Below are 25842 nucleotides of genomic sequence, written 5' to 3'. Positions count from 1 at the left end.
GGCGACACCAGCATACATCAGAATGAACAGGGTGAGAAGTATCAAGGGTTGGAGGAGCAGCTGGAATGTGGATTGTCAAGATCAAGGTGGTCCCTGTGGTCTGATTCTTTGGGATGGTGACCTCCAAAATTGAAGAGCAGCGTCAAGGCGCCCACGCGTGTGTGCGTGTGCGTGTGCGTGTGTGTGTGTGTGTGTGTGTGTGTGTCAGAGAGGCTTAGTAATAATGGAACCCGTCCTCCCACTGACGGGTGTCCACGCGGCTCAATGAGGCAATGTTGCGTCACAGGTGAACGATGAGACAATTCCTGCGCGTCAGCAAAACCGAGAGGGGAGCTGCGAGCCGGTGTGTGTGTGGGGGGGGGGGGTGTCACGGGATACACAGCTCTCCACTTCTCAACCAAAGAGAGGGTAAAAGACTAACACGCCTCACTCGGTGTCCGTCTGCTCTGAAGCGCTCTCCGGTCTGACGCGTGTTGCACGCTAATAAAATGTAAGCCCATATCAGGTGACGTCAGGGTGGTGGGGGGGGGGGGGGCACTCCTCCGTCCCATCCAGCCACTGCTGCCATCCCAATGGCCAATTTCATACCTTGCGATTAACTCTTCGATGTTCGTCCTGATATTTAAATCGCGCTGTCGCGTTGTTGGGGGAAACAGCCCCCAAAGTCCCACAGCGTCCGTCCTCCCCCAGGCAGCACGTCGATCACCTGCGCGCTGGGATCGTTCGGTACAGCAGTTTGACAAGTTGAATAAATCAACTAATAATTCAACTAGAGGACCGCCATGGATGAAGGTACGAGCAAAGGGAATGGTTAGATTGACTTTATTTTCTGTTTCTGCGCCTTCTAAAAGTCTGCTGGGTGGTGCTGACACAATGTTCACGTCCACAGTCCCCGAGGCTTTAGGGCTTTACCCACTGAACAATGGAATGTGTTGAAGACAGGTGATTTTAAGCTCTGGGGGGGGGTTTTCTCCCCATCGAGTGGAGCTGGTGTTCCCAGGCTGTGACTTTCATGACATACCGGCGTTTTCATCATTTTGACAGAGCACTTCTTGTTAAAGCTATAAATTAATCCTTTTTTCTTTTACTTTTTTTTTTTTAAATTAACAGGCCATTTGGGTACATCACCATGTCACCCAAGAATTTCCTTCTTCAATAAGAATGTAACATTATAAGATTCGGCATTGGGGATACAGAACATAAATAATGTAGCAATTTGTTCTCATACTTTTGATCTCTTCATAGATAAAGGTCAAGACTCATCATGATAATGAATGTAACGTGTTTTCTTAACTTCTTTATGATTCTTAGGTAATGTGATGTTTGAACTTTGTTGCATAACCCTGAGGATATGCCTAGTTATTTTTGTGTCATCATTTGAGATATGATTTGCATTGTTAACCGTCATAGGTATTATGTGTTATAACGGGTTTCTCTACTTTTTTTTGTTTTTTTCATGTCCATTTAATTACGTTTTGTACATCCATTTTTTCTGAAATAAATACCACACACAGCACGTTCAGAACAGGGCTGCACATGGGTAATTTTTGCAGTATACAAGTAATCAGGTTAATTGTTAAGGTGTGAGTATCTTTACTGAGCATCAAATGGGAATTAAAAGACTCATTTGTAGATGGGGCAAGTTTCACTACTCTGTAGCTTTGATCTTTGACCTACACAACTATCAAAGTTGGCCGGGGTAAATTTTTGAATTCAAGGGTGTCGTGGGATTTTGCAGTCTGTGACTGCATTGGCTACTTTTTCATCCTGTTTTCATTAGTTTAGCACTCTTAATCAACATTGACTAAAAGTTTGAATAACAGGTGTTTTTTTTAAATCTATGATGAGCTTTAACATATTTTTGAAGGGTGTTTTAGTTATCTTAGAATGAGCCTGTTAACTGACCACATCCCACAGGGTTAATAAACTGGGTTAATAAACCAGCCACCTTCAGAACTGACGAAGCCTCTTGGACGAGAGGCGAAACGTTTTCATAAAACTTTCTTAAAGTCCAGTGGATTGATTTAAACAGCTTTGTATAAGATTTTCACATGTAATTGAGAATGTTTCATGCTGTGGTACTCATTTTTAAAGCTTTGAATACATCTTCCACCATTTGTTCAATGATTGGTTTACCTAACTTGTTTAATTGGTCACAATCCTGCAATAACAAATATTCATTAACCAAAATATGCCTGTTACTAAAATAATCGAGACAAGTGTGTGCCTCACAGTACGCAGGCAAATGACAGAGTTTTGGAAGGAGCATTCCAAGGATGCTACTGTGGAGAAGATGATGCTGGATTCCCGTGCCTCCCTGCTGACAGAGCAGGAACTGCCAGAGATCCTCTCCTTGTTGCCCTGCCTGAATGGGTACGATGTCCTGGAACTGGGAGCTGGCATTGGGTGAGCATGGTCCTGCATTAGGTTAGCTGTAGAAACTAATGTGTGTAATTATGGAGACCCCTTTAACACATGTATTTCATGAGACTGAGTAGTTCTACATTTCAATACAAGAAGTAAAGGAAAGTTTTTTTGTTGATGTTTTGGTCATATATCAAATAGAGAAATAAAGCCCTGTTGTCAATTTGACCTCAGTGAAAATTTTCACTGACACTATCTCGGAACTAACTCAATATAAATACAGTAACAATCTTATTTTTGTTACTGTAATAAAAGTAATTCCACATTAAATTTAGATGTGACATAATTTTTTCACATCTTAGACTATAAAAACAAAGAATTGAGGCAGATGACAATTGTGTCCCCTCAGTGCATCTTCACTCTGGGAATCATAGCCAAAAGAGGGTCAATGTGTCCAAGATGTAAAATGCCACACCTCTTCCTGCTCATAAGACACATGTTTTAAATGCATTATTTTCATATAGTCATAGCATGAGAGGATGTTAGAACAGAGGTGTCAAAGTCAAATACACGAAGGGCCAAAAGAACAAATTTGCTACAAGCCGAGAGCCAGACTGGTTCAATGTTTATTAAAACGTATTGAAATGAACATAGCCTAATGAACCAAGAGCTAACACAGTATGTATTATTTAATAATTAAATGAATAAAACAATATTTTGTTATGGCTCTGTAAGTAACTTCAAGAGGAAACATTTTCAACAGGCAAACAGCAAAAAAAGTAAATGTTCTTCAAAAACAAAATATGTTCCTTAATATCAAGATAAATGCATAGATGAAATTACATGCATTATAAACTTAAAATGCATTACTGTGCTGCTCTATGACCGTACCAATCACTGCTTTCAAATAGTAAAATAAATAAATAAATGAAATCAGTTGTATTCTTTCTCATGGCTCTTATCTACAGTTTTCTCTGAGTCCATTGAACTGAGAAATAAATATAAATAAATAAGCAATTCCTAGATAGTGTGTACATCGTAAACAGCTAATGTTTCTGATGTTGATGTGGTTTTTGACCATTAATGTTTAAATTCCTGAGCTGAGTTTACTGAAAATTACTTCATAAATTTTTATGGAAATGTTTTTCTGCAGTCGCTACACTAGCCAGCTGCTGACCAGAGCCAAACATGTGACAGCCGTGGACTTCATGGAAAGTTTTTTGGAGAAGAACAAAGAGGCCAATGGCCACCATAGCAATGCTGAATTCATCCAAGCTGATGTCACAAAGTTGGAGTTCCCCCCAAACAGGTTTGCATTCATATATATGGATATGCTAGCACTTTATACCTAGTGTTTTTTAGAGGGATCAGGTTTGACAGTTGATCTACCATTCAAGAATGAGTTACAGAATAATACAGACACAAGAGGGACCCAAGTTGAAGAGTGAGGTTACAGGGAGAAGAGATCAAGAAGGTGGAGGATTTTAAGTACTTAGGGTCAGCAGTCCAGAGCAATGGAGAGTGTGGAAAAGAGGTGAAGACGCGTGTACAGGCAGGATAGCACAGGTGGAGGAAATTGTCAGTTGTGGTGTGTGATAGAAGAGTTAAAATGCTAAAATGAAGGAAAGGGTGTACAAAACTGTGGTGAGACCAGCGGCGTTGTTTGGTCTAAAGACAGTGTCACTGAGAAAAAGACAGGAGGCAGAACTGGAGGTAGCAGAGATGAAGATGCTGAGGTTCTCTTTGGGAGTGACCAGGAAGGATAGGATCAGGATTGAGTACATCAGAGGGACAGCACATGTGAGAGGTTTTGGAGATAAAGTCAGAGAGGCCAGACTGAGATGGTTTGGACATGTCCAGAGGAGAGATAGTGAATATATTGGTAGAAGGATGCTGAGTTTTGAACTGCCAGGCAGGAGGCCTAGAGGAAGACCAAAGAGGAGGTTTATGGATGTAGTGAGAGAAGACATGAAGGTAGTTGGTGTGAGAGAAGAGGATGCAGAAGACAGGGTTAGATGGAGGCAACTGATTCGCTGTGGCGACCCCTGAAGGGAAAAGCCGAAAGGAAAAGAAGACAGAGCATCTCACTACATCAAAGTTTTGATTAGTGACCTATGCAATAATGATCCTAATATAACCTCCTTAACAATTTCTAACCTTAGCCCTAACCCTAACATCTGCCTGCTTGTTGTGTGATAAAGCCGCTCATTTCATAATGTCCTTTTATTGTTGCCATGTTAGTACATCCCATAGTAATTGTAATGATTGGACAGCAAAAATAGAAGCAGAAATACAAGGTGACAGTAAACCATTGTAGGCTTTCCAAACATGTAGCAAAACATTTCAAAGGCAGCCATTGAAGGAAAGCAAGAACTGGCATGATGTGGTCAGTCTCTTAAAGCAGTGGTCCCCAACCCACGAGCCGCGGACCGGTACCAGTCCGTGGGTCATTTGGTACCGGGCTGCACAGAAAGAAAAAATAATTTACATCACTTCATTATCTATTTTTATTTCATTTTTTTATTTTGGGAGTCTGAAAGATGTTTTATTTTGGAAAAATTACCCGATTCTCTGTTACATCCGTCTACGTCAGTGGTCCCCAAACACCTGGTGTGCGACCCGGTACCTGGACTTGTTTGAAAGTTTCAAACGACTACAAAGCTAATGCAAAGGTTTTTCAGGCTAATTAAGATGTCATGGTCCACAGGATCAAATGTCAAGATGAGGTCAATGAGAATTAACATGCAGTATTGGTAGCTGTAAAAATCATATTGTTCAATTAGCATCTCCATATGTACAACTAATGTTCTGATGCATAAAATAGCATAACCTGAATTTCATTGCATTGATCCAATGTTCTCTTCAGCTTTGACTTAGTTTTTTCCAACTGGCTGATGATGTACATGAGCAATGAAGAGCTTAATTCCTTCATAAAGAAAATGCTTGTCTGGCTGCGGCCCGGTGGCTTTGTTTTCTTCAGAGAGTCCTGCAATCACAGGTCAGGTACTGTGCTATAACTCAAATGTCCACACCTGTCTTTCTTCAAAAGAATGATGCTAATATGTATTCAAACTGAAACAGGAAATTAATTTAAATAATTAATTCATGTTAAGGTCAAGTATCTGTCTTGCATAAAATGTTTTGAAGAATTCTCTTCATAATTTTGGAATTAATTTGCTTGCTTTTGGGACTTTCAAACAAGGTGACTGCAAGGTGGACTTCAATCCCACCTATTACCGCACTGATGCACAATACAGCTATCTGGTGTCATCGGTTGAATCCGAAGTTACAGAGACTGGCCATAAGTATGGTTTTGACATTGTGGTGAAAAAGAATATAAAGGCCTACGTGGAGGTAAAGTCATTTGAGGACTCTGACATGTCAATTATAGCTTTTTGTGTAAAAATAATAGGAAAAACTGGTGTGCATTCTTTCTTCCGTCTTTTACAGATGAAAAACAATCCAAACCAGATCTGTTGGCTGCTGGAAAAGGTTCCCCGATCTTTGAAGACTCAAGGATTCAGCACCTTTCAGCAATTCCTTGACAACCAGCAGTACACCAGCCACGGTATCCTGCGATACGAGAAGATGTTTGGGGCTGGTTACGTCAGTACGGGAGGGCCAAGCACCACCAAGGTAGAAATTTAACTAAGTGAAATGGACGCTCATTAGAAGAATTATATCTTGAATATTGTTGCAGAAAAAGATTCCAGTCAGTGTTTGTTGAGAGGGGGCACATGTATAACATATGATGCACCAAGAATTACCTTTTTGTTTGTACTAACAGGAGTTTGTGGACATGCTGAACCTGAAACCCGGACAGGAGGTTTTAGATGTTGGCTGCGGCATTGGTGGAGGGGATTTCTATATGGCAAAGGTGAAAGCCAAGAAACTGGTGTTTGGTGACAAAGTAATAGTTTTAAGATTAATAACGGTTGTGATAATCTAACATTGCAGACCTTTGGAGTGAAAGTACTGGGACTTGACCTGTCAGAAAACATGGTGAACATTGCCATAAAAAGGGCAATGACAGAAAAGCTGCCATCAGTATGTATGAATGTTCTCATTTCCTACTAGTCGAAGCACCGCAGATCATTCATTGTTTGAAAATTAAAAAAACAGTGACACATCATTCTCTCTCAGGTCCAGTTTGAGGTTGCTGATGCCACAAAGAGAATGTTCTCAGAAGGTTCCTTTGATGTGATCTACAGCAGGGACACCATCCTGCACATACCAGACAAACCGGCCCTCTTCAAACACTTCCATGTGAGTATCGATCCTTGATGTTGATTACTGTTAACAAATGCTGATTAACATTTTTGGACACTTTTTTAATAGACATTTTTGTAGGACAGTGTATTGTTAAAGACATTTCAAATCTCAAACAGGCTTTTATCTGGCTAAGATCAATTCTTCATGAAATCTAAGATCTTCACTTTACTGAATCCCAACACTCTGTAAATATATGGATGAAAGAAGTCAAAGATAATCTGTCAATTCTTATTAGAGAAATTATGTGTTTTATACGTGACTGTATAGCATCTAATTTTATTTACTTATATTTCTACTCATTGTCCGTCTGTCTATCTAGTCATGGTTGAAGCCTGGTGGCCAGTTGCTTATCAGTGACTACTGCTGTGGGGAGAAGACTTGGACACAAGAGTTTAAGGACTATGTGCAACAGAGAGGTTACATCCTCTACACACACTCACAGTATGGCAAGGTAAAAAGTAGAAACTCATCACGTTATTGTTTATGAAAAGATTATCAAGAACTAAACCCTCTTGTCCTCATCACTAATATGTGACACAGGTATTGGCACATATTGGCCTTGATGGAAATGTGAACTCTAATTATTCCAGTTACACAATCAATTTATGTACTTTTTTCCATTAGTTGGATTTTTCTCATCTAATTTTTCATATTTTTTTCCATTTTCTCTCTTTTTATTCCTTACTATTGACTGTCTCCTCACATTTTACCATATGCCATGATATGGCGCGTTATTCTGTTATGAGTGATACTGCTTTTGCTTTATTGTTATTTATAGAAGTAGTTTTAATTAGGATGTTGTAATGTTGGTACCATTACCTCCATACTTCTCTTCCATCTCTTGTCTCCTACAGTTCCTTGAAGAAGCTGGTTTCTGCAATGTACGGGCAGAAGACCGGTCAGCCCAGTTCATTCAGGTGATTGAGGCGGAGCTGCAGAGAGCAGAGGACAACAAGGATGAATTCATTAAGGTTCGCATGAGCACATGCAAATATTGTGTCAAGATTATGAAGCAAAACTTGATGGGCACTGCCTGTGGCTCCTCCTAGTGTGGACGGTGTGTGTATGATTTTCTGTGTGCATGCGTGCGTGTGTGTGTGTGCGTGCGTATGTCTATCATGGAAGGTGGGAGAGAAGGCCTTTCTTAAATACTGTAGTGTTTATTGTTTTTGTGTGAAGTACTTTGCGTTGCATGTTCTTGCATGAAAAGTGATTTATAAATAAAACTGATTTGATCTGATTTGACTTACCTCATGATTAGTTTCATCCAAATGACACCAACAGAAATCAGAATTCTTTGTGTTTCTTTGAGTGACTGCTCAGTATATCTGCTTCTGCTCCCTGCAGGAATTTTCTGAAGAGGACTATCTGGCAATTGTCAATGGATGGAGAGAAAAACTGGGACGTTCCAAAAGTGGAGACCAAAGATGGGGATTATTTTATGCAACAAAAGCTTGAGTGAAGGAGTGATTGTAAGGATGAATAAGATAATAAAATTTAAAAAAATCACTTTCCTTGTTTCTTTCCTGTCTATGCTTCTGTTTTTTATTAACTGGTTTGGACTTCTTTTTCTTAATTTTTTCATTTTTTAAAAAACAATATAAAACATATAACCTAGAGTACATAAGACAATTCCTAGGCCATTTAATGGAATTGTAAGCTGTTCTTGAAGTTGGGAAAAAGTTTAATTCTATTCCATCAAATACTTGGTTGATAATGATAAGTCCCTTATCAGCTCATTTTTGTAATCCACTGTCCCAAACAGAGGGAGGAAACTCTGGGTTGCACAAGTTAATCATGGCTCTTGAGATTGACTCAGGTCCCCTGAACATTTTTAACTGAAGTCCACACTTTTGGACTATGTTTTATCCACTCATTTTGTATTTTAAATTTGTTGATAAGAAAAGGCAGGCTACACCCTTTTTGAACTCTATTGTACCATCCACCCTGTTTCCTCATCCTTTGTAATGCATGCCACTATTGAACTCCCTAACAGTATTTTTTTAATGGGGCAGGTCCAGGCCTGCCCTGTCTTATGGCATGAATAGAGTTTTAAGTCTTATTCCAGGTCTCTTATTCTGCCAAATAAACCTTGGAAATTATTTTGTTTAATGTATTAAAGATGAAGACTGGAACTCCTGTAGGAAGTGACTGCAATAAGAAAAGAAATCAATCAAGTTCATTTTTATTTCTCAACCCTCCCTGCTTTGGGCTTCTTTAAAGATGTTCATAGGTGAGGCTCTAAAGACTGGCAAACAGACTCATCACTCGGCTGTCGGGCTGAGGAGATACACCAGAGAAGGGGATTTCAGGAGACTGACACTATAAAAGGTTCACAGGCCTTCATCAAGAAACCAATGCGGTTGTAGAAAACAACACACACTTTATCATTGTAGTCAGTGTAAAGAAGTTTAGCTTGGTTACTCTCCGGCTGCAAAAGAAGCATAAAGGAATGACAATTTAAAATACACAACAGTGAGTCTAAAAAAAAACCTACAATTTTTGTTTAGTAAAAAAGGTAGTAGATAAATGAGGCATGTGTGGCCAACAAGCTGTGGACCTTGTTTGGGGCTACTAAAAGATGAGAACAGGCTGCTACGCAGCTGTTCACTTTGTGGGACAAAAACGTCAATCAAATTTCCTCCATCACATTGCCCTGAAACATGTTGTTGAGGAAGAGACTTGGAAACAGTGGTTGGTGGACGTATCGTGGAAATTTTCTTTCTACTGAATAAAGAGGCCGCAGTGCACTGGCGTCGCGCCCGTATTTTCCCTTGCCTTACGCCCAAGCCAGCTGGGATAGGCTCCAGCTCCCCACAACGCCATACGGTGGACGAAGTGGAAGAAGATGAATGAACAGATAGGCAGGCAGACAGACAGACAGACAGACAGACAGACAGACAGACAGACAGACAGACAGACAGACAGACAGACAGACAGACAGACAGACAGACAGACAGACAGACAGACAGACAGACAGACAGACAGACAGACAGACAGACAGACAGACAGATAGATAGATAGATAGATAGACTGTAGATAGACAGATAGACAGACAATAATATCACAAAATATCACATGAATTGAATATGTTTCTCACACAGGAGTTATCCCATAACCATGTCAGCTCTCTTGCCCTCTTTTGTTTCTTTTGCCCAAGTCACCTCCTGCTGTTCTGTATAGGACTATATTCTGTCAACTATGTGATCATAGAGTGTGTCCATATACACATTCAGAGATGGAGCGGCCATCCTCCACCTCCTTTAGGTGTAGAAAATGAAACTGTATGCCAAGAAATGTCCTCAATGAAACATTTAATGAGACATTTAGTACAGTATATCCCTTGACCTGAACAAAAGAGACAGTGTGATGGCAAAGAGAGGTTCATGAACTGAAAAAACAAGAAAGCAAGATAGACAAACAGGACAGTTCCAGGTAAATAACAACCCACGGTCCAATCACAGCAGCAATGCGGTCTATCAATGACAAATACCTTTGGAGGGTGAGGCAGGAGCTGAGATGCCAGCTAAATTGAAGGAATACCAACCAGGCAATCAAAATGTATGCTCCATTAGTCATATAACACCCAACAGAAAGAGGATTAGTGAGTGCTATTTGGATCAAAACAAGAAAAGCCCATTAATCTAAGTGGTAACAACTTCAAAATGTGAAGTTTCTGAATAAGCCCCCTTTGATAACCATTCAAGCCAAAGAAGTGCAAGATCGACACCAAATTGACCTATTGGACATGGGAAAAATCAAAATTAGTTATGGTAAGGCTTTATACCATTACATTCTCACAGTGATGGATGTGTTCTGTCGTTACATGTGGCTGAAACCATTGAAAAGAAAAAGTAGTGTTGAAATTGCCAAACACCTTAACATTTATCATGAACATGGACAACCCAAAGTGTTTACAACATGACAAAAGGACTGAGTTTAAAGGGTAGGTGAAAATTCTAATGAGATCTCTGCAAGTGAAAATGATTGAAAGCTCAGCATATCATCCACAAAGCCAAAGAAAAGTTGAGAGGACACATAGGTGGCTAAGAAAGAAGATCATGTATGATCTGGTGAAATTTCAAGGGAACGGAGGTAACTGGGTCAAGCACCTACCTGTATATTCAAGAGTGCTAAATGAGGATGTTAAAGAAGTTTTAGTGTGGAGGTCTCCATTTGAAGTATACTATGGAAGAAAAAGCAACAGCATAAGGCATCCTTTATACGGTTCTCCATCTTCTGTTCGGAAGGAGTCTGTGAGGAATCTACATTCAACTTTACAATCCTTGAGACATCGAGAAAAATTTGATACTAAACGAAAAAGGGTGAGAAGAATGGCAGGGAACGCCTCTGAGCACTGTGCTAAACTAACGATCAAGCGTGCATTCAGACAAAACCTATCACAACACTACAATGTTAAGGACGCTGTTTTGGTCAGAATGAGGGATGGTGCCCATCGAGTCTCCAAAAAGTATCACGTAAGGCGTGGTAAAATTGTGAAAAAAATTGAAAGCTCTCAAAATGCAAAGTGAGCCAAAGACCCTCCGACAAACACAAAAATGGTTCTTCGTGTCGGATATAATTAGTGCTACCCGGCTGCGAAAAAAGACACATTCTAAAAAACCCAAGACAGCACCATCAAAGAGAGGCCTAAACCCACTTTGGTTTCAGTACACACACACAGACAGACTAGAAGAATTTTTATCCATGGAGTTAAGCATTCGCTATGACCCTGACTCAGATGGAAATTGTCAGTTTGCAGCCATGGCTGACCAGCAATCCACCCTTGGAATATTTAGATCACCAGAAAGCTCAAGAGATGAAATTGTCCAAGACCTCAGGAATTATCCATACAATGGAAATGGAACCCTCTTGTTCAACTTTGTCGAGGGCAATGACTGGGATGGATACTTGGAAAGAATGGCCCAACCTGGAACCTATGGTGACCACATTACATTGCAAAGAGCATCTGAAATCTTCCAGGTCCAGTTTCTTGTAGTTTCCTCTCTGGCAAACAATGCCTCAGCTATTGTTTCAGAGTCAAACATATTGTCACAACAATCCAGTGCTAGTACTTGGTCATGTGGCAGAGGGGCATGGAGAACATTATCTGAGTTTGAAGGGACCAGTCACACCATTTCTGTTTGGATGCTCAAGCAGAACAGTTATATGACAACAACACACTTTCAGCATTGCAGCCTGCCTCACCAGATGAGTCTGACCCATCTATCCAGCCTGATGAGCCTGAGGACCCTGTTCTGAATACACCCCCTGTTGGGCCTGTCCTACCAACTAAAATGTTTCAGTCTATTATCAAAATGACCCTTTAGGATGACATGTCAATGCTTAAGACACTGCAGATCGATTCCATCCATCAATCTATCTAAGTGAAACATTAAGCCAAAGCCTTGGGTTGGACGTCATTGGAAAGTACAGTTAGTGTACAAAAGTTGTACAAAGCAGCAGAGCGCTTTGGTGGTGTGGCATTAAAACTCAAGGAGTTGTTTGGGAAACATTCCAAGTGGTCTATGGCTTGGCTGGTAATTAGACATACTAGACATGGACAATTTGAAATTATGGATATATTTTGGAAATAGAAATTTTGTTGTTTCTTTAGCCTTTTGAGGCAATTTCATATTTGTTTGAAATTAGTGGAGAAATTTGCAGGTCACAGCAGCTCTCTAAACAAGCAGAAGACACTTACATTGTTTAAGGTAGAACTTAGATTCATTAGTTTATTATTATTTTAAATTGCCCGCAACCAACCTGGTTGTATTTAATGTTGTTGAAAGGTTCTATAAATAAAGCTGTTCTTTACCTATTCATCAGCCTTTCTATTTTGTATGTGCATATGTTAATGTTTACGAATGGATTCAAATTTTGATACCCAGAGTTTTGTTCTGTATTATAAGAAGCAGTTTATTACAAAATGCGGCAGTTTATTACAAAATGCAGCTTTATTACAAAATGAAATGAAAAAGTTATTACATTTTGGACGTTTATTACAAAATGCACCGTTATTACAAAATGCGGCTCAACAGGGTGTCACCACATCATGCTGCAGGTATGGCTCAGAACAGTGCAACACGATCACCAGCAGAGGGCGCCACAGCCATGATACAGAAAGTGGTCTAATATAAATGTACTTACTGTATGTTGATGAAATCACTGCGTATAAAAAAGAATTTTTTTCGCTTTATAAGAGAAACTTTTTTCCTCTCTCATAAAAAAAAAAAAAATCACTGTATAAAATTACATCTTCGACACTGACACACTTAAACGGAAAAAAGAAAAGATTCATAAAAGAAACAAACCCTTAACCTAGACATACTACTGTGTGCTACTGGAATTGAGTAAACAACACTCAGCCAAACAGTGCAGGATACTGTGTGACACAAGGACAGCATCCTTATTCTACTTGCGTAAAAGAGGTGAATGTAGTTTACCCAGTTGAAGTGAGGATGGGTGTAAAACACCATGCAGGACAAAAGGGTGAGGCGGGTTTACACCCAGCCAGTCAGGGATGTGATTGTCAATGACAGACTGATAACTATGTGATGCAGAGACTTACAGGGGCTGACTATTGGCACATGAAGAAGGTAAACCTACTAACTAGTACCTGTAGAATGTGGATTTGTGTTAAAAAATTGTGTTGACTAAGGCTGCTTCCTCACATGTGGGATGAATGCCATCATTCTGAATAACGCCAGGTCTTTTCCAGTATGACAGCTGAATACAAAAGCACATTGCTTTATGAACACCTTGCTATCCAGTGACTGAATGATGAAATGGGACTAAACATGTCATTGCTGATCAAATTTGGCAGAAGCTTAGATACAGCAATGCAGTCCAAAATAGTTATAACATACTGACTTCACATTAATGTCTCTAATCTCTAGCGGTGTGATTGTGTCTTGATACCAATGACATGTGTTACTTTTTGACTACATTTTTACACTCGCTCATTCTCAGCAATTATTCAAGTTCACCCACTCTGTCCCCGGGGACACATATGACCATTTGTTTCTGTTGTAAAGACAAAATAAAGCAAATTCAGTCAGGACACATAAATTAATTACTGTAAGTTGAAAATAGAAATTCATTACAATAATTACTAATACTATGGGAAGGTTTGGAAGGTAGAGAGCACACATAACAGCAGTATAAATGGATAAAATGTACAGAGGGAATCTGATTAACATAGGAATAAGTAAGATAATATGGAAATGTGCAAAAGGCATGTCACTACATTCTAGGCTAGACATCAGGAGCACCTTACAATCACTGCACACGATTAAGATAAATTATGTTTGTGTGGATGGTGTGAGAAATTAAGCCCTTGCCAAGGTTAAATTTGGAAGACTATTCTTTCATGCACATAGGCAATTGTTTGACACTCAAGCCCATTGCTCACCTCTGTGACACTCAATCTCAATTTGTGGTTGTCATGATCCCTCGTAGCCATATGAAGGGTTTTACAAACACTGTCGTGCAAAAATTGAATTACCTGATCTATATTTTAAGACATCTGGATGGTAAACATAAGATAAAAAATATTTTAAAGTCATATGATTTACATACATTATCTGACAAACAGTAATGTATGAAAATCACAATATTGTAGGGGGAAATTAGGGATCATGGTATTGTACAATATATATGCAGTAGCAAAGCAGAGGTATTTGTATGTTACTATTTCGTGACATTTATTAAACACAAGTAAGAACAAAATTCGGAGATTTGAACTTTAGTGACGTCAGGGCTGGATGTGGCCATGCTCTATCTGAGGGCAGAATTTCCAGAGGCTGAAAAACTAATTATGTCATTGGTTGCAAGCTATTATTTTTCAGTTATTAATTTATTGCTCCTTTTCAAATGCCATGTAAATTATGGTTTAAGTGTGCTTCATTAAAAGACTCATTTCTAGTGCTTTTTTTTTAAATTCCCATGTGTGTCTTTTTGACACAGAAACAAGACTAAGTCTTTTATGGATTCACATTATTTATTCATTCTAATATTCTTGTCTTTCATCCTTGCAAAAATAAATGTAACATTACATAAACACAAAAGACAATTCAGCCCAATGGTGTCTTTCTAAGCTTGGTTACGGTGTTGGACTTTTAGTTTTGCATGCATCAAATTACAAGAGACATGGGTGAATGCAGACATTAAAAGGTATTAATTGGTGCCACATGGAAATTATAATTGAACTAGTTTCGTTCAAAAGATCAATAGATACAAATGCACTATAAATCGAGAACTGTCTTAGTAGTGGTTGTTAGGTCAAGGAAACGTGCGTCAATTACAGAGTTGTAGAATAAAATGCTTGAACCACCTTGCGTCCTGTGCGCGCTGGAGACCTGGTGCGCTTTTTTTTTTTTAATCTCACAAATCCTTCCGCTGACAACAACCTCGATGACGTAACTCCGATGACTTGTTGCGTGACAGCACACATAAAATAGACACCGTAGACTGGAGAGGACATCGTTGCTAAACATGGCGAGATTAAGCGAGCATGGAATTCGTCTGAGCTCCGTATGTATTTCTAATCTGTGTGTTTTGACATGACGTGCTTTTATCGCGGGGACAAATAAGTGACATTTGAAAACCGACAGCTGTTGTTTTGTTTTTCCCCTCTGAACTTTTCAAGATGAGTCCGTCCTTCCTGAACAGCAACTCCACAAGTCATACTTGGCCTTTCAGCGCCGTGGCGGAACTAGTCGGTGAGTAAAGCACGAAGAATAGGGGCGAAACTCCGGTCGGTTCTTCGCACCTGCAGCTGCAGCGCGCGTTACCTGTCCGATGGTGGAGGGTGCGCTCCTGGCTCTGCTATGAAAACAAAGACCAGGCCCATTGTCCCCTACTCATCTGCTTGAAATGAATCTAGTGTTCCAAATATTATAAAGTATATTTAAAAGTCATCAAATTTGGTGTAAATGTATATCACCTTAAGCCCTTTGTCAGAAATGTGTTTTTAAAAAACCCCCACACAATTTGGACCAAAGTACATCTATCAATCATTTTTCAATCGATACATGATTAAAACGCGTCTGTGCCGTCGCTCCTCCACTCGTCGTTGGCACAGACGTGTTGACCGTCTGTTGGCTGCTCGAGTTCATGCATGAGCAGCAGTGGGAGTGTCAAAAGTGTTTGTTGAGCCACTTTTTCATGTGCGGTGTAATCAAAAGTGTCGTGCGTTCCCTGGGGCATTTTCTTTCTTGTGACCTGAGTAAACTGTGCCAGGAAAACTGGGAATTTTTTTTAATTATTATTATTATTAAACTATTACTGCTTAGAAGTGTCCAAACAGATGCAGTTTCAGTCAACCTGTATTACACCTATCTGCTAGCACTAGTTTTAATTCTTGCATGCTGTTGTTTATTTGCAAGTCTTGCTCCACAAGACAAAAAAAAATGGTGTTTGGCTTTGCCACTAAACAGTCCGTGATGGTAACGTCTCTAGGTTCTCCAAAAAAAAGATAAAATCTCATTGTTCTTTTTGCAACAATTTAATGTTTAGCCTCTGAGCGACAAGGGTCCCTTATATCCAGCGTTGCAGTTATAAACATGATGTCTGACACAACTTGCTGACCTCAGGGTTAACTACTGTACAATAAACTATGTCATAATTTTCAAACTCTCCTCCAGCTGATCTGCATTTAAATATATTTGTATTTAAATGCAGATCAGCCCTGCGATGATAAAGATTCTTCTTGTTTTGTTGGATATTGCTGCCAACAAGCTAAAGAAACTTGAAATAAGTTCTTTTAAAGGCAATCCCTGATTCCGACTCCAGATGACATGGATGATCCTGATCCGTGTGCCACATGTTCTTCACCGGCCGTGCGTTTTAGCATCTGATTGAGCACAATACAACAAGAAGGGCTGTGAGAGGTCAAAAATTCATATCTTGTCCCAATATTTTGGTACATTTGCTGGTGTTTACATTTCAACATTTTCCACGCCACATTTTTTATTTTATTAGCAATTTGTTTTTGTGTTTTGGCAGTTGTTTATCATTTTATCACTATGCAGTATTGTCATTGTGTGGGCATGGTGACGGAGTGTGTAGCACTGCTGTCTCACAGAAAAAAGGTTCAGGATTGAGTCCTTTCTCTGTAGAGTTTCATGAAGTTAGCTGTCAAACTCATTTGTAAAAAAAACAATTGAGTTTGACAGAATTCCAGTCAAATTTGGCAAATCATTGTTTCTTCTTGACACCTTGTTTGTTATGTGAATATTCAAATGGTAATAAATAAAGCCTAACGGCACAAGCAACACGGCGTAGGCAATGGAAACATTGATAGCCTATTGAGAACATCATAGTTTTAATAAATTCCAATGCCTGATACAACTTCACCTATTAGACACTCTGTGTTCCCAGACCACCCAACTCAATGAGTCTGTTGATACCAAAAACAATAAAAATGCACTGCCCTAACAAACACTACAAAACTAAGGAATGCATTTTCCTTTAAATCTTTCTTGTAAATTTGTTGTACTGTTTCAAAGAAAAGCAGTCACAACAATTTTCTTAATAAGGCATGATTGAATGGCGGAGGCCAGCAAAAAAGTGAATCAGTCAGGTACAAAAATCCCTTCAAGCCACAAGAATTTCTGATTTTTCAATCAATGTTGATTCTTTTTTTTGTACTTTAGACAATGCAACAGATCCTGGTGTGACCGCGAAACAGATCTGGATTGATGTTGTTACTGAAAACGATCAGCTCTGTTTAACTTTCACCGATAACGGCAGCGGCATGACCCCTAACAAACTGCACAAGATGCTCAGGTAAGAAAATTAAGAAAGTGTAAATGTCAAAAATATATATTGCTTTAATAATAACATTTATTTATTAGTAAGTTCCTCAACCTATTTTACACTTTTGGGTTTCTCACATAACAGCAGACATACATGTTATAAAAAAACAAAACAAGTAATATGATCTATTGGAAAATTTCATTATTGTGGCATTTGATAGCCTAAGTGACTACTGATACAAGTTAGTTTATCTCTATTGCACACACAAACACATTCTTACTTCCTTCACACCTCCTTCAACCCTGTGTTCAGCTTTGGTTTTACAGAAAAGGGTTCAAGCAAGTGCATTCAGCTGGCTATCGGCATATACGGGAACGGTTTCAAGTCTGGTTCCATGCGTCTAGGCCGTGATACACTTGTCTTCACCAAGAACGGCGGCTGCCAGACTGTGGGATTGTTATCACAGACTTACCTGGAAAACATCAAAGCTCAGGCTGTCATTGTTCCTATTGTTCCCTTCAGGCAGCAAACCAATATCCTTTGTGTGTGTGTGTGTGTGTGTGTGTGTGTGTGTGTGTGTGTGTGTGTGTGTGTGTGTGTGTGTGTGTGTGTGTGTGTGTGTGTGTGTGTGTGTGTGTGTGTGTGTGTGTGTGTGTGTGTGTGTCTGTGTGTCTGTGTCTGTGTGCAGTTTACTTCTATGCAAATAGGCAGACTAAAGTTGAAAGTGAGAACAGTAACTGAGTTTTCAAATGAAGTTAAGGTTCATGGTGCTGTTCCCTCTCATTGTTTTTGGAAAACACGTTGGTCACTTGGTGAACTTCATTATGTTCGGACCTTAACCCGGTGTTACGATCTCTGGTGATAACCGAGGACTCGGAGGCCAGCCTGGCAGCTATCCTCCAAAACTCCATCGTCACCTCCCTGGAGCAGATCCACAGTCACTTTGACTCAATTCCCTCTAAAAAAGGCACAAAGATATTAATCTGGAACATCCGCAGGTTTATATGATACATTTGTTCCTTGTTAAGTCTGGTTTAATGTAAATGTTTTTGGATGGTTTCACATTTTATGTATTTCACACAATAACAACATAGCTATTTTCATATCTATCCATTAAATACAAATCCAAGCTAGCTGAACTTTGCAAACACACTAAAAGCAGGGAAAAATAGCAAGTTTGTTGGTGTCCAAAGGAACCTTTACGTTCATCTGCTTTAATATGCAGCACAATTTGGCTAACTTTGCATATATGAATTCTCATCCTTTCAGTCTTAATTCTGGACAAGCAGTCTGATGTACAGCTTATGAGACTGATGCAAACACACTCAGAGTCACAAGTTAGAATGAACACTTTATTTTTCCTGAAGTATTAATTGAGATAAATCCTTGGAAAGCATCACAAATTCAAAAAAAAACCTCACAACATCAGATGAAGAGCATTAAATAATGTGTAAACTGATTACATCATGACATTTGAAGTCCACTTTCCATAGGTTAAAAAAAAAACAACACATTTTAGTGTTCTTTGACTACTCCCTCTTATTGAATGAGAAAAGGTCCACAATGATCAGTGCTGCTCAATACTAAGTAGTGCACCACACATTCATATTTTATTTTGAGCTTTTCTGAAAAACTAGTCAGAGCAGTGATTTGAAGTGTGTCATTACCTGTTGTAAGAGCAGTTCCCTCTGACGTCTTGAAGGGCCAAAGACGGTGAGCCAGAAATTGACTTTGAGACTGACGTGACTGACTTCCATCTGCCACCGATTCAGATCGAGGAGTTGAAGAAGGGTTTGAGAAGCAGTGGAACAATTAAAGCTGGACGGAACATCCCAGAAATTCAGTACAGTCTCAGGGTGAGTAAAGAAAAAAATGCATCTCTGGTGTGATTAGTCACAAACCTGTCTGGTTAATCATTATGCAAGGAGTCTGTCAATGTTTGTCTGTCTGTCCTGATATTCCTGATATGTAGCAGTTTGAGGAGAGGATTTTTTGTTCAGTTTGGTTTTTTTTTCTTTGTCTGCAATATTATTATTGTTTATTTAATAGCTAGCCTGTATTACTACTGCTACGCTTCACAAACATTACACTCATCTAAGTGAACACCACCTTAACACTGACTGCTTTATAATTTTAGTCACAGGGCTCCTAATTTGAAATGTTCAGTGTTACAATAGATGTTCCATCTGTCTGTCTGTCTGCGTGTCTCCATCTAGTTAGCTAGCTAATGTCAGTTACAATACATACTCTTATCACTTTTTCTACTTTGACTTTTCTTATAATATTTCACCTTTTCTGGTTGATGTTTTAGTCTTTTATTTTACTCAGTATATTACAGTATTGTCTTTTCCCCCTCATTTTATATTTAGTGCTTAAATCTTTAAATCTGAAGTGTTGTTCCATTCCCTTTTTGAACCATATAATCAATATAAGATTCAAAATTGCGGGTAGTTGCTGTAGGCGTTTTGAAATGAAGTTCTGTACATGTTTATTCTTTGTCTGTTTCCCTGTCTATTTCAGGCCTACCTGAGTATTTTATACCTGAAGCCGAGGACGCAGATCATTTTGAGGGGCAAAAAGGTTATGGCCAAATTGGTGTCGAAGAGGCTGAAATACATTGAGCATGACATCTACAAACCTCATTTTAGTGTATCCTTCTACTGTGTGTTGATGGTAGCACGCATTCATTAATTTCATTATTATGTAGAATTAGTTAGATTGTATTTGACAATGCAATTTTTTTTTCTGTGATTAATATGACAATCCAAAGCTCATACAGCCCTAACTGACATCTATCAGAAAGAGAATGTAAAGATCACCTTTGGTCTGACCCCAGACAGCACAGACCACTATGGCATAATGATGTACCACAAGAACCGACTCATCAAATCCTATGAGAAAGTGGGCTGCCAGCTGAAGGTAGAGGAAAAATGATCTTACTCTATACTTAAACTTTATGCATTAAAGTGCTGTCATCCAAATGAAGTGTTAATGGATTCATTGTTTAAATCGCTCTTCCCAATATCCTGCAGGCTTCCAGTCAAAAAGCAGGCGTCGGGGTCATTGGAATCATCGAGTGTAACTTTCTCAAACCTGCTCACAACAAGCAAGACTTTGAGTACACCAAAGAATACAGGTACAGCATGCTAACACACATGAAGATTCAAGGTAAATATACTGAAATCTATAACGTTTGGTTTGATATGATTACTGATCACAACATTTTTAATATGCAGTCATTTCTTTACAAATTTTTTTGTCTAAATCATCTAATGACGCTGGCCACCTCTGGTGAAATTGCTGCCTACATCACCAGTTAAACAGATCATGCCATTCCACCCCTTTGTGTATAATTCATTGTGTAAGTGTCTATGAATTAACGGTTCGGTTGTTTGTGTTTCCTGAAAAATCTGAAAAAATGGCTTAGGCAATTATTTTAAGAAGGTGTCAATATGAAATGTGATCACAAGAGGCTCTAACTTGTGCTGCTGTGTTTTTGATCATGGTAAAAGACTCTAGAAATCTGCCTTTTTGTTCTTCTTCATCTTCTTCCAAGACTCACTCTTGGTGCTTTGGGACAAAAACTCAATGACTACTGGAAAGAAGTAATAATGAGCAAGAGAAAAAGCCAGGCTCTATATGATGATGAAAGTGAAGATGAGTATGACAAAGATGAGTGAGTATCAACTTTAATGATAATTCCTTCCCTCACAAGTCTCTTTATGATGTGCATCCATACTAGATCAAATGGACTTCAAATCAAGGTTTTTTAGGAGAAATGATTGTATGAACATATAGGGTTCCCCTAATCCATTAGTCCATATATGTAGTGTTTGTAGTCTGTGTATGTAGCGCGTTTCATGTGGGATGTGGTCAGCCCATATTCCATCATGTAACAGACAGAGTTGGGTTGAATATCTAATATGCATTGTAGAGACTTCAAAGTGCATATCATGCTTGGTTTCTTCATTTGTTTTACATTTTTTTAGGGTTGGGATTAGGATTAGAGTTGGTCAACTTTAAGGGTTAGGTTAAGGTCAAGGTTTAAGCTTAGGGTCAGGGCTAATGGTTAGGGTGAGGGTCAAGGTCAGGTTTTGGGTTGGGGTTAGGGTTAGGGTTAGGTTTTTGTATTTTTCTTCACAAAGTTTGAAACCAGAGAATTGAGACATAACAAATAAGAGTCAAAATAAGTGAGGGGAAAAAAGAAAAATTAGTTTATTGTCTAAATTGGAAAATTGAATGGGATAGAAAATGTCTTTTTGAGGGGCATTTTCATGTACAAATGTAGACTTTAAAGATCATTTGGTTTGTGAAACTTCTATTTATTGATAGCACTCACACCTGCATATCTGCATTTTACAGGTTTCCAATGTGGTTACAGTGTGAAGAGTGTCTTAAGTGGCGAAGTGTTGCTTCAACCCATTACAATACGGTTCCTGAAAACTGGACATGCAGCCAGAACCCCATTCCACATTACAGGTGGGTGTGTTATATACTTTATTGTTCAGTTCAGTCTTCCATTGTTGACCCTCTCATCTTTAAGCGCTTACCTAAGACCAGGTCAGGTTACACTGAAGGCTATCCCAGGGTACAAGCTGGACAAGTCGCCAGTTTAATCACAGGTCCTGTTGCTCAGTTATGATATATAGATTATCGATGAATGTGAGCAAAATCAAATGCATGTTATTTGGGAACAGAAGCTGCAAACAAAGCATTAAAAACTCAGTGAGCGAGGTAAATATCGAACGGGTTACTGAATACAAAGTACAAGGTTTGATTATTGATGAGATGCTAACCTGCAAGCCTCACATAAGACAACTGCAAAATAAACTAGCCAGAAGTGTTTTCATACTATGGAAAACCCAGAAACTACTGAATCGTAATTATATAATTGTACATTAGTCCTGCCATATCTGAACTACTCCGCTGAGGTGTGAGGAAACACATACAGTATGAAAGCGGTATGCAGCCTCTATTCTTACTACAGAAAAAAGCCATATGAATTATTCACGATGCTCATTATAGAACACACGCAACACAATTATTCATTATATGCAAATTACTGAAGATACATGACCTCATAAGCTGCAGGACTGTTCACCTCATGTATAAGGCAGCCAACAACTGTTTACCACAAAATAAACTAGCACAACTTCAGAATAGTGAATCCATCTATCAATCGAGAGAAAACACATCATTTTTCACAGTAAGTGCAGCTCTCAGGGGAAGCCAGCATTTGTGTGTGTGTTTGGGGTCTTCAGCAGGACGCTCCTGCACCTACGTTTAGCTGTAGATCTGTTTCTAAGCTGGATCAATTTGTCTTTTAGAAGCTGCTCTGCACCAGAGGAAGTGGAGGAGAGTACAGAGCTATCAACACCCACCTACCAGAAAAACCACAAGAAGCGGTAAATGTCCTTATGACTGTGTTTATAAGTCCGCTAAGCAGCGTCTACTCTACCTGATAACTATCAACAGCGAAGAACTGAAGTGACAAATCATTCTGCTCATCAAATTTGGTGACATGAACTGTATTTCTCCCATTAGTTGGACAATTTATTTGAATGAATATCAAGTTAATAAGAAGTAAAAACACACTTACAAGCTGAATTTCACATTTATGAGCGGTTGAACATAACATAACGGTTAGGTATGTATGCCCCTCTTGACTGTATCTGTTTCCCTTCAGAGATCCTCCCAAAGGACGACAACAAGAAAAATTTGTTGAGGTTTGTAGATCATTGAAAAATAATAATAATTTGCTTTATCATATTTGGATATATTCTGAATATTTCAATTGTGCTTTACTGTTTGTTACGCTGATGTTGTGTTGTCGGGGATCAGGAAGTTCAAGATCAGATCCCCTCACAATGTTTATCAGAGTCATCTCAGCCCACTAGCCCATCCACACACACGCCTCATCACTGGAAAACAGAGAAAGAATGCCACACGGAGGACGACACGCAAGAACAAGATCAGGAAAACACGAACACAATTGAAGACGCACAAGCACAAGAGAAGCCACTTGTAAGCACAACGGTCAACAATGACAAGCTAGAGGAACAGACGCTACATGAACACACTGTTGAAAATGAACAGAAAGATGAAATGGAAAAAGCAAGCACAGAGACAATGGAAAGCGAGGACACAGATGTATCAAGGTAGAGTATCTTGTATGCACCTGTATGCACATTTGTACATTTAATGTTGAATTAATTTCAGTTCCTAGTGGACTTAGAGATGTGCCATGACAAAGTTGTTTTGTTATTGTGTGGTAATGCAGAGCTGGAGCAGTTTAAAACTGCACACATTCTACCTCCTGCACCATCGGCGCACCCATTATTCACTTGTTTAGTAAATGGAATTTTTGTCATTCATTTTTAACATTAATTAAAAAATCATTTAATCATGTCCCACTCAACATCTACATGTCCAGTGTCATGGATATCTACATTTGTCTTCCAAACAGCTCTGATCATACAAACTGTTATTGCCATTTCATTATCACAGCTTGAAAAGGAAATCAGTATCATCAGCGGACGGTGAGGGAAAAAAGGCACGTCTTCAGGAGGACGAAAAGCATGACTCAGGAAAAATAGCAGATGAGATCAATCCTGACATGAAGACGAATAAGCCCAAGTTGCTTCCATCAGACAAGACCAATCAGGCTGCTTGCATCCAAGCAGAGGATCTGAGTGAGACTGTGCAGCAAGTCACCTCGAATCTCACCAGGACCCACTCACTGCCCCCCACCCAGACTATGATGGTGTCTCCGCTGAGTCGAACAGACGGGCTGTGTAGCATGGAGGAAAATGATCAGATGGTTAACATGCAGAAGCTGGCTAGGTTGGAGAAAGAGGCTCAGAGGCTACGGCAGCTTCTAGGTCTGGAAACCGCTAAGACAAGTCAAGGCACAATGACAGCTGCCCATAACTGCAGAGATGTTGGCTGCCAGGTTGGCGTAACTGAGGTCAGCAGAGTGTGTATGTGTTAGCTTTACAATGGCAAAACAAACAATACTCAAAGAATAATTGAATTATATGTATTTTCCAATGCAGTTTATTCAGTTTCTTTGCCATCTGTTTCATTTAATTGGTGCATTGTAATATCAATGTCCATTTTTGGACATTGATATTATACAAAGGAAAATTATACAAAGTTACGCTGCTCACTAGAAAGTGGTGTAGTGCTGCAAAATCAAGCTTAATAATAGTTATAGTTAATATATAAGATTTTGATTCTCAGTTACCAGTGCATGATTTTAAAAAATGCTCATTTGACATGAAATGTCTTTGACTGAGTCATTCCAAACCAAACCTAATTCTATGCTGTCTTTTGTATGAGTCAGAGCTCGACTTCATCCAATAGTTCGACCAAGGATGCACAAATTCTGGAGACGATGTCAAAGAAAAAGATAGAACCTCCCACCAGGATAGTAACCGATGACGAGGCCTGTGAAGACGGCAGGTGTGTTTTCTATGCAGACAGGAGGCCAAACAAATACCTGTTTACAGTGTAAAATGTTGGCTTTTAAATTCATTTTTCACAGATCAACAGTCTATTTTAACAGAAACCATTCCATGAATATCAGCTTCTATCTTAGCTAAATGATCAGATGCTTTTCATTTCACATGTGAGTGATTGGTTCACTGATGGTGTTCTCCCTATCAGATCGTCTCAAGACAGTCTGCGTGACATTCGCTCCAACATGGTAGTGCTTCTCACAGCCCTTCTGCCACAACTGGACTTAACTGGAATCAGTCTAGATAACACTGATATAGACAACATCCTGCAGCAGATCATAGAGGTCAATTCACTGAAGTTATGATTGGTTACTGAAGAAGATTGATGCTGGAAAAGATTTGTGTGTTTTTCTTGTATTTGAAAAGTTTGTATTAATAAGTGTCAAACTCCAAAACAAAATTCATGAAATAATTGGTTGTCATGGTTGTGTTTTTTGCCCTGATCATGTCTTTTTGCCCTGCTCTCGCTCTCCCTCCTGCAGTGCTGGAGCGTGGTAGGAGACGGGTCTGGGCTCTTGGGCAGAGTCTGGTCTTAGTGTCATCAGGCCGATTAGCTGGGGCCTAGTTAGCCACCTTTACCCTTTTGTTCAGCGTCGGTAGATTTCCATGTCATGCACTCTGTGTCTCGCCACGTTGCTGACCTTGTCTTCTGCCACACATTCCAACTGCAAGCTTCTGTTTCCAGTGATTCTCTTGTTTTTGGTCTTCACGAGTATTTCCCTGAGTAAGGTGATTCTCTGTTGTTACTTTATTAGTTAAGTTCTTTCCTCGACGGTGATTTTCTCTTGTTACTTTATCCTTAATAAACTGTTTGCTCCTGTACTCTGCATCCGGGGTCCTGGCCTTTGTTTTGCCTCGCGACTACAACAGAATCTTCCGGCCAAAATAATGGACCAAGCAGACTCAGCGTCTCAAGCACGCACTC

The 25842-nt window shown here is 39.4% G+C and overlaps 2 protein-coding genes across 2 annotated transcripts; both read left to right on the top strand.

The window, feature by feature from the left end:
• The first annotated feature begins 593 nt into the window (after window positions 1-593).
• pmt (phosphoethanolamine methyltransferase) lies at window positions 594-8145 on the top strand. The gene is made up of 12 exons (XM_068325743.1): window positions 594-792; window positions 2235-2406; window positions 3518-3673; window positions 5231-5367; window positions 5567-5718; window positions 5815-6000; window positions 6152-6241; window positions 6322-6411; window positions 6508-6630; window positions 6956-7087; window positions 7491-7607; window positions 7984-8145. The coding sequence occupies exons 1-12, from the start codon at window positions 783-785 to the stop codon at window positions 8092-8094; spliced, it is 1476 nt and encodes a 491-aa protein (XP_068181844.1). The 5' UTR covers window positions 594-782; the 3' UTR covers window positions 8095-8145.
• Window positions 8146-15069: 6924 nt separating this feature from the next.
• Window positions 15070-25744, top strand: zgc:152774 (uncharacterized protein LOC553526 homolog). Its single transcript, XM_068324995.1, has 17 exons — window positions 15070-15171; window positions 15287-15359; window positions 17295-17427; window positions 17710-17930; window positions 18248-18395; window positions 19100-19253; window positions 19918-20046; window positions 20197-20316; window positions 20430-20533; window positions 20954-21073; window positions 21760-21876; window positions 22725-22802; window positions 23084-23123; window positions 23239-23555; window positions 23905-24364; window positions 24743-24861; window positions 25066-25744. Exons 1-17 carry the CDS (start codon window positions 15133-15135, stop codon window positions 25220-25222), a joined length of 2529 nt encoding a protein of 842 aa, XP_068181096.1. The 5' UTR covers window positions 15070-15132; the 3' UTR covers window positions 25223-25744.
• The last annotated feature ends 98 nt before the right edge of the window (window positions 25745-25842 follow it).

Source organism: Antennarius striatus, chromosome 10 (assembly GCF_040054535.1).
Source record: "Antennarius striatus isolate MH-2024 chromosome 10, ASM4005453v1, whole genome shotgun sequence".
NCBI classification, from domain to species: Eukaryota; Metazoa; Chordata; class Actinopteri; order Lophiiformes; family Antennariidae; genus Antennarius; species Antennarius striatus.
This window is presented reverse-complemented; position numbering and strand designations above follow the sequence as displayed.

Coding starts and splice junctions, on each gene's coding strand:
- pmt (XM_068325743.1), top strand. Junction 5,368..5,566: donor GTCCTGCAATCACAGGTCAG/GTACTGTGCTAT, acceptor CTTTCAAACAAG/GTGACTGCAAGGTGGACTTC. Junction 6,001..6,151: donor GAGGGCCAAGCACCACCAAG/GTAGAAATTTAA, acceptor TTGTACTAACAG/GAGTTTGTGGACATGCTGAA.
- zgc:152774 (XM_068324995.1), top strand. CDS start 15,133: ATGGCGAGATTAAGCGAGCATGGAATTCGTCTGAGCTCC. Junction 15,172..15,286: donor ATGGAATTCGTCTGAGCTCC/GTATGTATTTCT, acceptor GAACTTTTCAAG/ATGAGTCCGTCCTTCCTGAA. Junction 23,556..23,904: donor GAGGACACAGATGTATCAAG/GTAGAGTATCTT, acceptor TCATTATCACAG/CTTGAAAAGGAAATCAGTAT.